The 13617-nt window shown below is 59.3% G+C and overlaps 1 protein-coding gene across 4 annotated transcripts in view; it reads left to right on the top strand.

Moving 5' to 3' along the window:
- The window catches only part of LOC116947576 (plexin-B1-like), a 107466-nt gene that overhangs the window by 42311 nt on the left and 51538 nt on the right, over positions 1-13617 (top strand). Inside the window, exon 1 of one of the 4 annotated variants that reach the window (XM_076070693.1) lies at positions 12589-13147. The exons of the other annotated variants lie outside the window; for them this stretch is intronic. Within the exon in view, the coding sequence (XP_075926808.1) occupies positions 13092-13147 (56 nt within the window). The 5' untranslated portion in view covers positions 12589-13091. Of the gene's footprint in view, positions 1-12588; positions 13148-13617 lie in introns of those variants that run through there. 4 annotated transcript variants of the gene reach the window in all.

Here is a 13617-nt window from a genome sequence, read left to right as displayed (position 1 = left end):
TGGCGGCGATGGCGCCGCTCCCTCTGCGTTGGTGCGCCCCGTCAAGCCAGAATCAGGATCAGAATACTTATTTATAACTGGAGAAGGAATCCGAATGAGCGATGAAGCTATTTTTTCACAGATATCTGGGTAGGTCAGAACGTTGCAACAACAAACAATGCAAAAGCACGATAGGGAGTGCATAGTATAGTTCAATAAATCACTGAAAGAAATAAAACTGAACTATTTTGATCTTACGAGGTAAAGGCCACTAACCTATTTGCTTTTTTTTCTTTCAGAAGTGACCTGGCCACAAATGATCGCTCAACAAAGAAGCTTATCATGTGGAAATTTATAGCAGCAAATGAATCTAAATAATCTGAACACAAGTTTCTGAATGTGGAGGGAAAAAGCGGAGGACCGAGAGAAAAAATCCACGCGACCACGGGGAGAGAGACACGCAAACCCCAAATATACAGCAGGCGCCAGGGTTGGGATCGAACTCCCGACCTCCTGCATACCAAGCGAGGAAGATAGCATGACATCACCGTGGTGCCCCTTGAATAACGGAATAATAAATAAAGTTTTATAAGCCACCGATGCACGCCATGGGTAACGCCCGAGATTATTCCCAAACCAGAGGTGATTACCCTCATTATGACTCTTAACGGCAATATTAGGATGACGTTGAGTAATTTGAGTGAGGTCACATCGTGAGTGGAGGTGCCCTAGAGGTTTGTGATATGGATTTGGCCCCGAAGGTGAGCGAGCGTGAGGCCGAGCGTTTGCGCGACTGTTTGGGGTGAGCATTCGGGTCGTACATTTGTGCTGGAGGATCCCGTGACTGTGGGCTCCTCGCTTCCTCGTATGCGGCTCTGAACGAGTTCAAGTTTATATTTCGTGTAACCAGGTGACAACCAAAGAGACCAGGATGAGTCTCGGTTGGGAGAGTGACACGGGGCATCTGTTCTGCCAGTAGAGGGCGATGTTTGCTGCTGTGTGTAGAATCCCAATTGAGTAGTTTTCCGTGTAAAATAGAGAATTTGGTAAATTTAAACCCTTTGACGCTGGCACGCAATGGCCTAGCCCTGCGAACGACGCTTGGCGCGGGGAGGGAGGGGGGGGAGATCTGTAATGTCCACAGCGAGGGAAGCGGACTGTGCGTGGCATCGCTCACCGCGGTTATCAAAACACCGCAGCATTAACCGGGGCGGCCGCTCGAATTGAACGCGGCGAACTTCTCTGCGACGAGCCGCGAACGCGCCACGGCTGGGTCGCGTCCGCCACTCAAGGGGAGCGCGCGTGTGGCTTGCGCAGCAGGCGGCAACGTGTCCTATTTGCATATTGGGGGAGTTTCAGGTGTACCCCCCCCGCTCGGCTCACACTTAGACAGCGGTGGACGCGCTCTGAATCTGCGAGCCGTCGTGGGGGTGGGCGGGGTGGGTGGGGAGCGCGTGGGGTGGCATGCGGTAGCGATTTAAGTAAACAAAGCGCTCGTTTCACAGAGCCACATTTTCTGGTTGATGGAGTTTCAAACGAACGCGTCGGAAGTTTTCAGAATTTATTCATTCATTTATTTTCTTTGGCCCCCGATCACCTTTCGTTCGGTTGGGGATGGGGGGGGGGTTTCGGGATTTGGTTAGGGGCGTGCCCCCCCCCCCTTCCCACCCTGCTCCCCTGACCCCATGGTGGTGGCGGTTGTGGATTAAGGGGTGGGGGGGGGGGGTGCCGTGCTTGTCTGTACTCTCACGTGGCGCGGCTGTCCCACGGCGGCCACGCCTCGCCGCCCGGGAACAAAGCGCGCGCTCGCGTTAAATGAAGTTGAGAATAAAATGCTTGAAACTAAAAATAGCAGCGGATAGAAGAGAGAGGAGATGGAGGCTTTGAGCCCGAGCCACGCCGCCGCCATCGTCGTTGTACCCGGCGGCGGGCGTGGTTCTTCGGAGGATGCGGTGCTCCTCCGCTCGCGGTGTCGTTTGTGCCGAGAGTGCGCCACGCAACTCGCTGACCGCATGCGCGCGCGCGCGAACGCACGCCCAGATGAGCGGCATGGTGCACCGCCGGCGTCACTCTCGCGGCTGGTTTCTCCCGACCGTGCCGTCGCGCGCGGGACTCTCCGCCGCTCCGATCGCGTTCGCGTCGTCGATTCGGCGCGGGGTCGCGACGTTTCGCTGTCGTTGCGCCGGGAGCTTCGTGAAGGAGGGAAGAGCGAAACGTCGGACATTGCGCTGAACGACGGCGCGCAGAACGGCATAACCCGAGAACGCGCCTGAGGGCCACGCAGCACAACGGCCGTGAAAACCGAAAACTCAAGCAGTCGTACACGTGTGGTGATACTGCATTGGCAGTGGTGCACAATTAACAAAAATGAAACACGTTCGTCAATAAAAACACCGCGGCCTTAAAGGAAACAATATGCAGTGGGGGTGACGTTTCAGGCAATGGCCCTTCAGAGAATATACACAGAGTAGTATCGAATATGCTGAGGTTAACACATCCCTTTTCCCCCCTACCATCCATGCTGTCGACTCCCTTTCCATGTTCAATTCCTGCATCATCGCCTCTCTCATCCCCTGCCTTGGACCGTCCCCTTCTCTCAAGCACAAACACGGCATGGGGCGCCGCGGTCGGGGGTTCGTTTCCGGAGCCTGACGATGCCTGCATATTTGGAGTCGTCATGTTCTCTCTCTCCCTGTGGTGGTCGCGTGGATTGTTCTCCAGGTTCCTCCGGTTTTTGCCCTCCCTCCACATTGGGAATCATCACGCAGTTAGATAATTTGGCTGCAACTATGAATTCCTACGTGTGATGATGATGAGGATGATGATAAAAGCCACTCCGATGATGGGCTAGCATCACGCTTGGCCAGGTCGCTTTTGAACAAGGGCTTATAGCTCGGTGAGCTTTACCCGGTAAAGCAGTCGTGGTAGTAGTGTGGTAGTAGTGTGGTAGTAGTGTGGTAGTAGTGTGGTAGCAGTGTGGTAGCAGTGTGGTAGCAGTGTGGTAGCAGTGTAATAGAGACACCCTCTCTCCCCTTTGATGAACACGACCCATTGTGCGGTGCCGCCGTCCCGCGAGTTGCGGGCACATCGAGGAGACGCGGTGCCCGCAAGACTCCGGGGTGGGGGGGGGTTTAGGGGTTGTCGGGGGGCACGGGGAACCTGTCGCCCCCCACCCCCCCCCCCCCATTGGGGCGCGCGGTGGGACGTGCATTTCGAGCGTCGCTTGTGCGAACGCGCCGCTCCCGATACCACAGGCACGTGGCAGCCCCGCAGGCCCCCCGAGTCGGCCATTGTTGTGCCGCGCCGGGGCAGGCCGGGACGTGCAGCCGCCCCGCGGTTGTCGGGGCGTGTCGCGAGATACAGGCGGGGGAGGGGGGGTGGTGAGGGGGGGGTGATGTCGCTTGGCTATTTTGAAGTGGGGGGCCGCGAACGTGAACGGACGTTCGACGGCGATGTCGCGGCAGCGCCCTGCCCCCCGTCCTCCTCCCTCTTGAACTCGGTCGAGAGCGTGCGTGGATTGGCAGCGTAATCCCCGCAGGAATGCCTGCTTCGTGTAATTGGCTTAGTCTGGGTGCCGTGGTACGGTGCAGCACAGAGCCGCGTCCGTAAGCTCCCTTCTTTGCTCGCGCCCTCGCCGCTTGCCGTCGCGGCGGTGGCACGAGAAGGGAAAGGGAACCGGGTAGTGGGCGGCAAGGTTCACCGGGTCCGCTCGCGCTGCCACCCTACGCCGTGCCACCCAGGGCTACCCTCGCCTATGCTGTGCCACGTCAGGCCGCCTCGAGCCACTCTGTGCCGCCCCCATCCCATTTTGGGCCACCCTGTGACTTCAGGTGCCTCCTTGTACCTCCCTGTGCCACACTGTTTCTTCCCACACGATCTGTTATCAGCCTGTGGTAACTCAGACCATCCTCTGCTTCCCCAGGCCAGGCTAACTTAGACCAACCTGGACCTTCACATGCCACTCTGTGCCACCCCGTACATTTAGCTACCTCAATGTGGCCACCCTGCGCCTCCTTATTCGACGCCGCTCCTCCCTGTGCCGCGTAGGTATGTACGTTGAACTTCTTTCGCACCGTACGTAGCCAACCGAGCGAATCGGAGGTGCATCCACCGGCTGTGCTGGCAATGAGGGGGGGCGGGGGGCGGGGTTGCGGGAGGCAGGGAGGGGGGATGGCAGAGATCTTTATTTTCCTGCTGGCGTCTTCCCTCGGTGCGAGGAAGTGGTGAACAATGGCGGGAGGTGGTCTCCCTTCACGACAGTGCGCCTCTCTCGCGAGCAGGAGCCACTTCCTCCCACAGGCATTGTTGTTATTCCGCTTGGACACCGCAGCGGCGACGCTGAGCCCTGTGCCAACACCGTGCACCCCCCCCCCCCCTGCTCCGAGCGCAGTGGCTGGCCGTGTGTCCTCATCCTGCGCTGGTGGGGTACGGGCCAGGTGCTGTTGGCTCTCCTCCGCTATGTTGTACGGTACGTACGTTTAACTTCTTTTGCACCATACGTGCTAATCGGAGGTGCGGTATAATCCGAGCGAAGGCGGAGGTGAGATGGTGACCTCCCTCTCCCGATGGCACAGTCCAGGTGGCCAAAAAACTGGGATGTGTCAAAGCGGGATAAGAAGAATAGCTCAGAGGGGGGAGCACTGCAGGCAGGGGCGTCTTCTTGACAGCTATACGATCGGGCGTTAGTGCACGGTTGATAACAGCCGGGAAGTTGCGTTGTCCGCGGCATCGAAGGGCTATAGATCTGCTCCCAGGACGGCTACTCGGGAAAAAGAGGGGACAATACTGGGAGCAGGTGGCAACCCCCCTACCCAAATCCCCCCTGCCGGTGTAACCTGTGTGCGGCGGTGGTGGCGGTAGTTGGGGTCAGCAACAGGCGGCGGCTGCTGCCCGCTGCACCTGAAACAGGTGCACGGCCCTCGCTCATCACTCGCCCCCGACGATCCGCGCTCCCCCAGGACGACGTCCGCGCCGCGCCCGTCGATCGCGCGCTCGCTCCTCTCCCAACTGTGCCCCCTTTGTTTTCTGCCGGTGCCTCCTAACACGCCCCCCACCCTCCTCCACCCCCTGACATCGTCCGCCCTCGCGTGGCCCGGAGAATGAGCGGTAGTTCCCAAGGCGGCGGCGGTGGCGGCGTCGTCATCGTAGACGTCCTCGCTGGTCCCCGCTGGTCCCCGCGTTCACAAGGGGATGCTTTGTGGCGGCGGCTGCAGCTCAGTGTGAGCGAGTGTCTGTGTGCGCGTGGGCCTGGGTGTTTGTGCATGTGTGCGTGAGTGTGTGCGTACACATGTATGGGGAGTTGTACTGTTGCAGTTAGTGCACTGCGCTCCGAACCTGGCAACCCGGGTTCGGTTCCCGCTCACGGCCAACACCAGTGACAATTATTTGAACAGTTCCTGAGCCTCTCCTAGGTCCACTCAGCCTCAAACGAGTACCTGGTGCGATGTGTAAACATCGCCATACCAGGGATCTGTCTTTGTGTGCGTGAGTGTTGATTCTGCAGGTGTCTGAGTGTGCACGTTTGTTTGAGCGATTGTTTTTGTGGAGCGGTTTTGCGGTGGTTTGCGCACTACGCTGCGAAGCCAGGGACCCGAGTTCGATTATATCGTTCACAGCCAACATTTGAATAACTGAACCGGTCCTGGTTCTAGGCTGACTCAGCCTGGCTGCCTTTATCTTCCACAACAGGAAGATAAAGGCGGCCGGGTGTGGTGTTGCCCCCCGCCCCCACCCCCTGGTGTGTTTTATGTGTGCGTGCATTCATGTGTTTGTATCTGCATCCTTGTGTGCGTGCGTCTGTGTGTTTGTGCGCGTGTCCGTGCATGTGTCTGTGTGTCGGTGTGTGTGTAAATGTTGGATCAAGACGAGGTTGAAATGTATTCTGCACCATCATCAGCATCAGCCATGATCAATCCGCTGCTAAATGAAGGCCTTTCCCCTGACGGTTCCGTAACGTGACAATCCATCCTGTACCTGCCCACGAGATCGATCTCATCTCGCTCCATCTCCGCAGAGGACGACCTCTTGGCTGCGGGGTCCTCTCCCTTGGCTGCTACCCAGTTGCTATTCTTGCCCGTCGGCCATCATCCCTTCCAGTGACGTGTCCCGGCCAAGGTCTCTTGCTTTTTAAATTCGCGCTGACACCCGTGTGTACACGCTTGCTTGTGCGCGCGTGTGTGCTTGCCGAGAAATTTATAACGACAATTTTACTCCATGAGAAGGAACGGAATGTCATAATTGCTTGCGCTCGGAAAATCTCTTCACTGGAAGTAAAAACACAACCGACTCTTTGGGCCTCGCTCCTCTTCAGGGCCAGCGGTTTTTTGTTTTACGTTGCCTGTTATGCAACACAGGCCGCGTGCCCTCTCGCCTCCGTGACCGTCGCAAAGTTCCGACTCGGACCCCGAGCCGTGCTCCCCTCGTGGACTCGTCGGGAGCGGCTCACCCACTCTGTGCGGCTGCCTCGGCGACGGGCGAGGGGCCACGATCGGTCTCGGGCCCCCCCCCCCACTCCCTCGCCATGCCGGTGGAACGCGGCCGGTGCCCGCACGGCCTCGTGGTGCCGGCGTCCACGGCCCGCGAGGGCGATCAAAGAAGAGGTGACGGGAGGGGACGGACACTTGATCCGCTCTCCCGAGGATTTGGGTGGAATTTTTTTTCGAAAGCATGCTTCACTTCCTGGCAAGCTTTCCCCCTCCGCTAAATCCCCCCCCCCCCCCCCACACACCATCCGTCACATTGTTGCGGGTAAATCGGGTTTGACGGCTCCCGGAGAGTGCGCCAAGCGGCTGCCCGCACCTCGCTACGCGGAGGCTCGTCCCCGCGGCTTTTACCAACACGGCGGTGCTGGGGGGCCCTGCCCGCGGCCGCCAGCGCAGCCCCACTCGTGGATGCCTTCCTTGGGTTGACGACGAAGTTCGCCAGGGCCGCGCGGTTCCGTGGTTACGGGTGGTTTGGCGAGTGCCTGAGGTCTCGTGTTAGGGGGAGGAGGGAGGGATGGGGAGAGACGACGTCTTGGAGAGGGAGGGAGGGGAGGGGGGGAGGGGAGGGGGGGAGGAGGGCAGGATGGAGATGATGTGGGTTGGGGGAGGTTTCTCAAAAGGGAGAGAGAGGTGACAAAAGTGACGAAGGAACCAGGCGATGGGGGTCGATGGCCGCTCGAGTCGGCTGGGGGGAGTGGGGGATAGCCCAGCCTGCACTCTGGACATCTGTGACAAAGATGTTGACATCTTACTGGACATCTGTGAGAAAGAGCTTCATGGCTCATGGGATTCCTCCATTATAAAGAAATATTCTGATTCTGTGGGCCGCTTGGTGGGCAATGCAGCTCGGCTCCGCGGGGCTGTGAACTCCACTCCGCTCGATTTTACAAACCGAGTGCACCCCCTGGTAAGGGAGTGCACTCGAACACCGCTACGCAATTAACGGGATCTCCCGTTAATTGCGTAACGGTGATCGTCGCTGCGTCGGCTTTCGGGGTCGTGCTCCCGCACGGCTCTCCCACGCGTTACGGACTTCGACCGTCGCGCCGAGCAACGCTCTCAGTCGAAACGTCGCGTTTGTGAATTGGGCACCGCACACCGCCCGGAGAGTTTTTAAATCTCCCATTTGTGCATCGTCTTCATCATCGCCATCAAGGATCCACATCTACTGTGGCTGCTGCTGCTGTTGCCATGGTTACGGTGCCAATGCGGTTTAGGGGTCGTGGCCCTTGAGCTTCGTGGAAGATCGAAGCCAGAGAGGTTTTGGGTCGGAGTCTTTCAGGAGGCATTTGCGACTTCTTCTTGTGAACTCCATTTTGGCGTTCCAAGCTTCTCCATCATCGCGTTCGAGAAGGTTGGGCGCGTCGGTCCCAAAGGTTCATTGCGCGCCTTCAGATGGTGGTGGTGGTGGTGGCGAGGGATTTCGCTGAGGGTCCTGGTGGATGGGGAGGTGCGCTTTTTCCACGATCCGCCGGGACTACCTGCTTGAGTGGCAGCCGCAGAAGAGAAGACGCGTGAGAGGACGCCCACGTTGGAGTAAGATGGCTCGTTGCATCCCTGGGAGACTGTGAGAGAGATGGCGACCGCCTGGTTGGGAGGCCTTCATCCAGCAGTGGATTACGCAAAGCTGCCGCTGCTAACGTTGCTTCAGTGTGCGTTGTTTGCTTTGACCAGACGAGAACTCAAGAGACCAGGATAGTCTCTCACTTGCCAGAGTGACCTGGGGTCACCAAAACGATGGAAACAACAACCAAGCAAGCGAGCACAGCGACGAGGCGAACAGACGACGGCGACGATGACGGTGCAGCCCGCCACAGGCCGCTGCCGGTGGCCGGAGCGACCGAGGCTTTGGCGGCGGCGGCGTCGCCGTGGGAGATGCGAGGGGGGGATCCGGGCCCCACGCAGCGCGCCGCTAACACAGGCGCGCGATTGTGCGACGCTGGCACGGCCTTGAGGACCGCACTCCGAGGTGGCCGAGGAGCGCGGATGCCCAGGGGGCAGGGCAGGGCGGGGGTAGGGGGGGGGCAGCCGGGAGGGGCCAGGAGGGGTGAGGCCGGTTTAGGCCGGCGTGAGAGTGCGAGTGTGTTAATGTGTGAGGGATTGTGTGTGTGTGGGTGAGAGCGAATATGAGGGTGTTTGAGAGTCGGAGGGGGGTGGTGTGTGTTTTGAGTGTTTGTGTGTGGAGGAGGAGGCTCATAAAGGACGCTACAGGGCAGTTAGAGGCAGTCGCCCTCCAACAACAGCGGAAGGCGGAGGAGTAACGCTCACAACAACGAGCTGAGCGCCGGGTGAATAATACGCAGCGAGTTGGCACAGTGGGGAGCACCAGGCTGCGCAACTGCCGGTCATCTCGGTCTGTCAACCCATGGCACCTGGGTCTGTTCCGTGATCTCCTGTCGGCTATATACTTCACGTGGCCTCAAAGTCCACCTCGCCTGGCACAGCGCTGTGGCGATGTCACCACCGCTAAAGTGGCTGTTGTGTGAGCGGGTGAGAGAAGTGGGAGCGTGTGCACGTGTACAGCCATGATGTCAATCCACTGCTGGATGAGGGCCCCTCCCCATGCCATCCGAGTGGTGGTTGTTTTTTAACGGTGGCCTCACCATTGTTACCATCGTCATCACTGTCATCATCGTCATTCGTATGATCATTATGGTGGTCATTCTGATCACAATCATTAACTTATCAACGCTTGATGTACAATCTCATCTCGCCTCCCCCACCGTCCCGGCCACAGTGGCATCCGTGATGTGCGGGGAGGGGGGTAGCAGCAGCAGCAGCAGCGCATGAACTCAGCCCCACAGTCGCCAAACTCGATTTTTATTTTCCTTTTTTTATTCCGGCCCACGCGCCCGCACGCCCACGCAGTTCTTTTTAAGCAATCTGCGTGCGTTGATGTGCGCGTGTGCGTGCGTTGCTGGCTTCGCCTGTGAGTCCGTGAGCCGGGTGGCCGTGTGAAGCGCCGCTTGGAAACCACCGCGTGTGTGTGCGCGCGCGTGGTGTATATCTGTGTGTACGTGCCACTGGGGTGACAAAGGCGGCCGGACGTGGTGCTGGCCACCCATCCCCTCGTGTGCTGTGCCGTCCTTCATAGGTGCTCCCTAACAACACTTGCCCCCACAGTCTGTTAAGGCTATAAGGGGGTCTTTGTCTTTGGGGCCGGGGGGTGTGCAGTGGTCAGCGCACCGCGCTACGAACCCAGGAACCCGAGGTCGATTCCAGCTCACGGCAAACCCCAGTGACGATTTTAACCGGTCCAGGACTGCCCCGAGGTCGACTCAGCCTAAAATGAGAACCTTGTGCGGTGCGTAGTAAACATCGTCACTGGGGAGACAAAGGCGGCTTTGGTGCTGACCACCCACCCCCTCGTGTGCCGTTCCGGCCTTCATGGGTGCTCGTTGACAGCACTTGCCCCGAGAGTCTGTGAAGGCTATACAGGCGATCTTTGTCTTTGTATAAGGAAGCGGGAGTGTAGTGGTCGGCGTGCTGCTCCACAAACCTGCCACACCCGAGTTCCATTCCCAACTCGCGGTCAACACCGGTGGAGGAATCTCAACCGGTCCTTGGGCCTCCTCTAGGTCGACTTTGCCTTAAATGGGCATATGCACCTGGTGCGATGCAAAGACATCGCCACGAGGCAGCCGGGATTGGAGCCGGCCACTACACCACTCTCTCGTGTGCTACTCCCTAACAGCTCTTGGCCCAACAACTGCTAACCGGCTGCGTGTTGTCCGAAATTAACCACCCCCCCCCCACTGTACGTACCCAGCCAATGACGCTTCCACCATCGCACCTGATGCTACGTGGGGTGCATTTCCACGTTTTGGGGGGGGGGGGGTAGCGGCCCTCTTACCACAACCCCTGCCAGAAACCTCGTGAAGCGAGGCGCAGACACACTCTCTCAGAGGAGGCGACGGGCGAGAGAGCCTTAATGGACTCGCGGGGCTGGCCGACCTAAGCGAAGGCCGTCTGTTTGCGTTTGTGTCATTTGTGTGTGCGTGCGAGTCTGTCTTTGAGCCTGTGTGTGCGTGTCTATGTTTTTTGCCGTGTTTGTACGTATCTGTTTGGTACGTTTGTGTGTGCGTCTGTGCGGGGGAGCGGTAGCGCGCTGCGCTACGAATCAGGTGACCCGAGTTCGATTCCCGCTCGCGGTAAACACCGGTGACGATGATCTGAATCGGTCCTGGGACTCCCATCGGTCGACTTGGTCTCAAATGGTTATCTGGTGTGCGGTGTGTACACATCGTCACTGGGGAGACAAAGGCGACCGGGCGTGGTCCTGGCCACCCACCCCTTCGTGTGCCGTGCTAGCCTTCATAGGTGCTCGCTTAACAGCACTTGCCCCAACAGTCTGTTAAGGCTACACGGGGGATATTTGTCTTTATCTTGTATGTCTGTCAGAGCGACCGTGTCTCCGTGTGTCAGCACGTGTGAACGCATGCGCATCGGTGTTAATGCAGGGTGTGGCCCGTGTTTCGGCAGAACGTTGATATTAATGCAGGCTGCTGCCTGGGCCACCTGGCCGGGGTCGCCATTGGCAGGGGAGTGGCGTGGCGGGCACCAAGTCACCACGGCTGCGTACCTCCGTCGCGGCCTTCGGGGTCGCCCGCGCGCAACGCCGCTGCGCAAACTAGGTCGTGCCTAGTTTGTGTTTTTGTCCTCGCTCGTGGGGCACCGGAACCGAAACCGCTCTGAGGTGGGGGGGGGGGGGGCAACCGGACCTCCAGGGCCACTTGACCACATCAGCTGGACCGCTGATAGAGAGTCACGTGACTGCTGGGGGGGGGGTGGGGGGGGGATAGCTGTGCCTGCGGGGCGTCTCTCGAAGGGCGTCTTTGACCGCCGTGCACGCCAGGCCGTCGTCGTAGGCTGCTGCGGGGAGGCTACGTCGTGAACGTACGTGGGAGGGCTGGGTGAGGCCGTTGAAAGTGGAGGTTGGGGGGGAGGGCCTTTGTGGCCTTAGGGGTCTTGAGGCCTGTTAAGAGATTCCACTGCTGTTGGTGTCCAATGGCTGTTGGGGGGCGGGGGGGAGGCTCTGGCTGTCGGGTGGCTTCACAGCTCTTGGGTCGCCCACGAGAGGTGCGGTGCCGTGGTCACCTGCCGAGCCAGTCGTCGTGTATATTGTTGGGTGCACTTTGAGCACGGGCCTGGCTTTTGGGTGCATGTTGTAAAAGAACACTCCCTGCACACACCCCCAATCCTATGGGTGGGGGGGTGGGGGTCAGAGGGCGGCCCTGTGTCCTCAGATCACTGCTGCGGCGTTCATCGGCCGGACGGCGGCCTCGTATGCGGGAGACGCGGCCATCGTCCGTCTCGTTGAACCCAAACGAACACGTGACGGTTGCCACCTGTCCTGTCTTTTTTCTCGTCCTCTTTGTTGAGGAGCTAGCAGCTGTCTTGGGACATCCGAAGTCTTCTCCAGGATATTAAGATGCCTATATATTGTCTTGTCGGGCGCGTTATGATAAACAACGATAATGATCCTCCACTCGAGACGGTGCCGGGGCGGCTCAGCGGTAGAGCGAGCGGTTCGCTAAATCGGGCGGTCGTGAATTCAAATCCTGGTTGGGGTGGGGGAGGGGAAATTGACTCGGCCCATCATCCTTCAGGGGTGCATAAAATTGGTACCACTTTGTGGTGAAATTAACAGTGGATAGACTCCTCCCCCCCATTCTGCCCCCCAATCCTTTTTATTCGCGTGAAACTCTCCCCTCTGCCCGTAGTGCACAGTACGACTATCATTGTGAGATCCTCTTGTTCTTCCCACGCTGTGTCGTCCTGCAGGCACGCCGGGGCGCGGCTCCGCGCCGTCCGCCGGCTTCCCTTTGCGGTACCGACCGACCGGGCGCTGGATCGAGAACTTGATTTGTGGGTTTTGGCGTCTCTCTGAAAATTTGAGTGGCTGCGGTTCCGGTGACGTCTGGTTTGGGCGGAGGGGCGGGGGGAGGGGGGGGTGTGTAAAGGGGGGGGGGTGTAAAGGGGGGGGGTGGAGGTGTTTTTGCGCCAGTTGATGGAGGAGGGGCGGGGCCGGCGGTACCTGTCCGGCGAGCGGCGCGCACCTGTGTGACTGAGCGAGCAGGTAGGGGGGGTGGACAGCGCCGTGGAATTTTTGCCAGAGGGCGAAAAACTGGCAAGCGACGCGGTGTTCATTTCGCACGCCCGCCCACCTCCTTTGGGGCTGTGCAGTGAGAAGGTGGCGCGCACGTCGTTGGAAAGCTGCCTTCGCGTTGGAAGCCGGTGGATTTTTGTGAATCGGAAAATTTAAACGAGACTTGAACCCCATTCGTTCATATAGGAACTCTCTGCGGCCTTGATAGCCTACGATAGGTGACGTTTTGGCCAATGGGCCTTCTTTACAGCGCAGTGGGAGGCCGCCAGAGAGGTTGGGTTCAAGGAATCTGCCGCTTGTTTTCCGGTTGCGCGCACGGCTTTGCGCGGACAAGAGACGGAGGATTTGCGTTTCGTCGCCGGCAGTAAGCAGTGCAATGCCTTGTACGAGCTGCCTCCCGAGAATTTAGGCAGGCCCCTCTGCGCACTCTGGGGCACCCTCGGTATGCTCTGCTAAGAGTTTTTTTTTCTACATTAAATACGGGAATCTCCCGTGGGGAGGGAGAAGACGACCGCTCGCTAATGGATCGCGTGGGGGTGCCCACCACCACCACCAACTGGGAGAGGCGTTGCTCTCGGTGAGTGAGGCTCCGCTCTGCCGCGTGCCAGGCTGTGCGCGCCCTGGCCGTGCCACAGTGTTTTGTTGTTGTTCGGCCGCGACGTCCGATGATTTCGCTCCGGGTCCAGGCAGCCGCTTCCTTTAAGAAACGATTCGGTTACTGAAAAAACTCCGGACGCGCGGAGCGAAATCGTCGGACGGCGCTGTGGAACGACGGGCCGACGATGCGTTTTGCCCACGACACAAAAACAGCGCAGGGTAGAGCTTCGTGCCGGTTGCTGCTCGTTTCACCTGCCGCCTCTGGGCTTTTCCCGTACTGAGCAAGGTACAGGCCGTGAAGGATGTCGGCCTCCTGCGTCTGTGGCTAGCGCTGGTGTGCGCGGGCGACTTGCAGGCGCGGGGGGTGAGCTTCCCCCCTCGCCACCGCCGCCGGCCCCCGCCCCCCCACCAGGGCGGAGGGGGGGCCAGGAGCCCCGCAGCCTCGTTAAG

This window comes from Petromyzon marinus, chromosome 30 (assembly GCF_048934315.1).
Source record: "Petromyzon marinus isolate PM22_M1 ecotype Great Lakes invasive population chromosome 30, UKy_Petmar_22M1.pri1.0, whole genome shotgun sequence".
NCBI classification, from domain to species: Eukaryota; Metazoa; Chordata; class Hyperoartia; order Petromyzontiformes; family Petromyzontidae; genus Petromyzon; species Petromyzon marinus.
The sequence above is the reverse complement of the archived record's forward strand: the minus strand, read 5'-3'. Positions and strand labels throughout refer to the sequence as shown.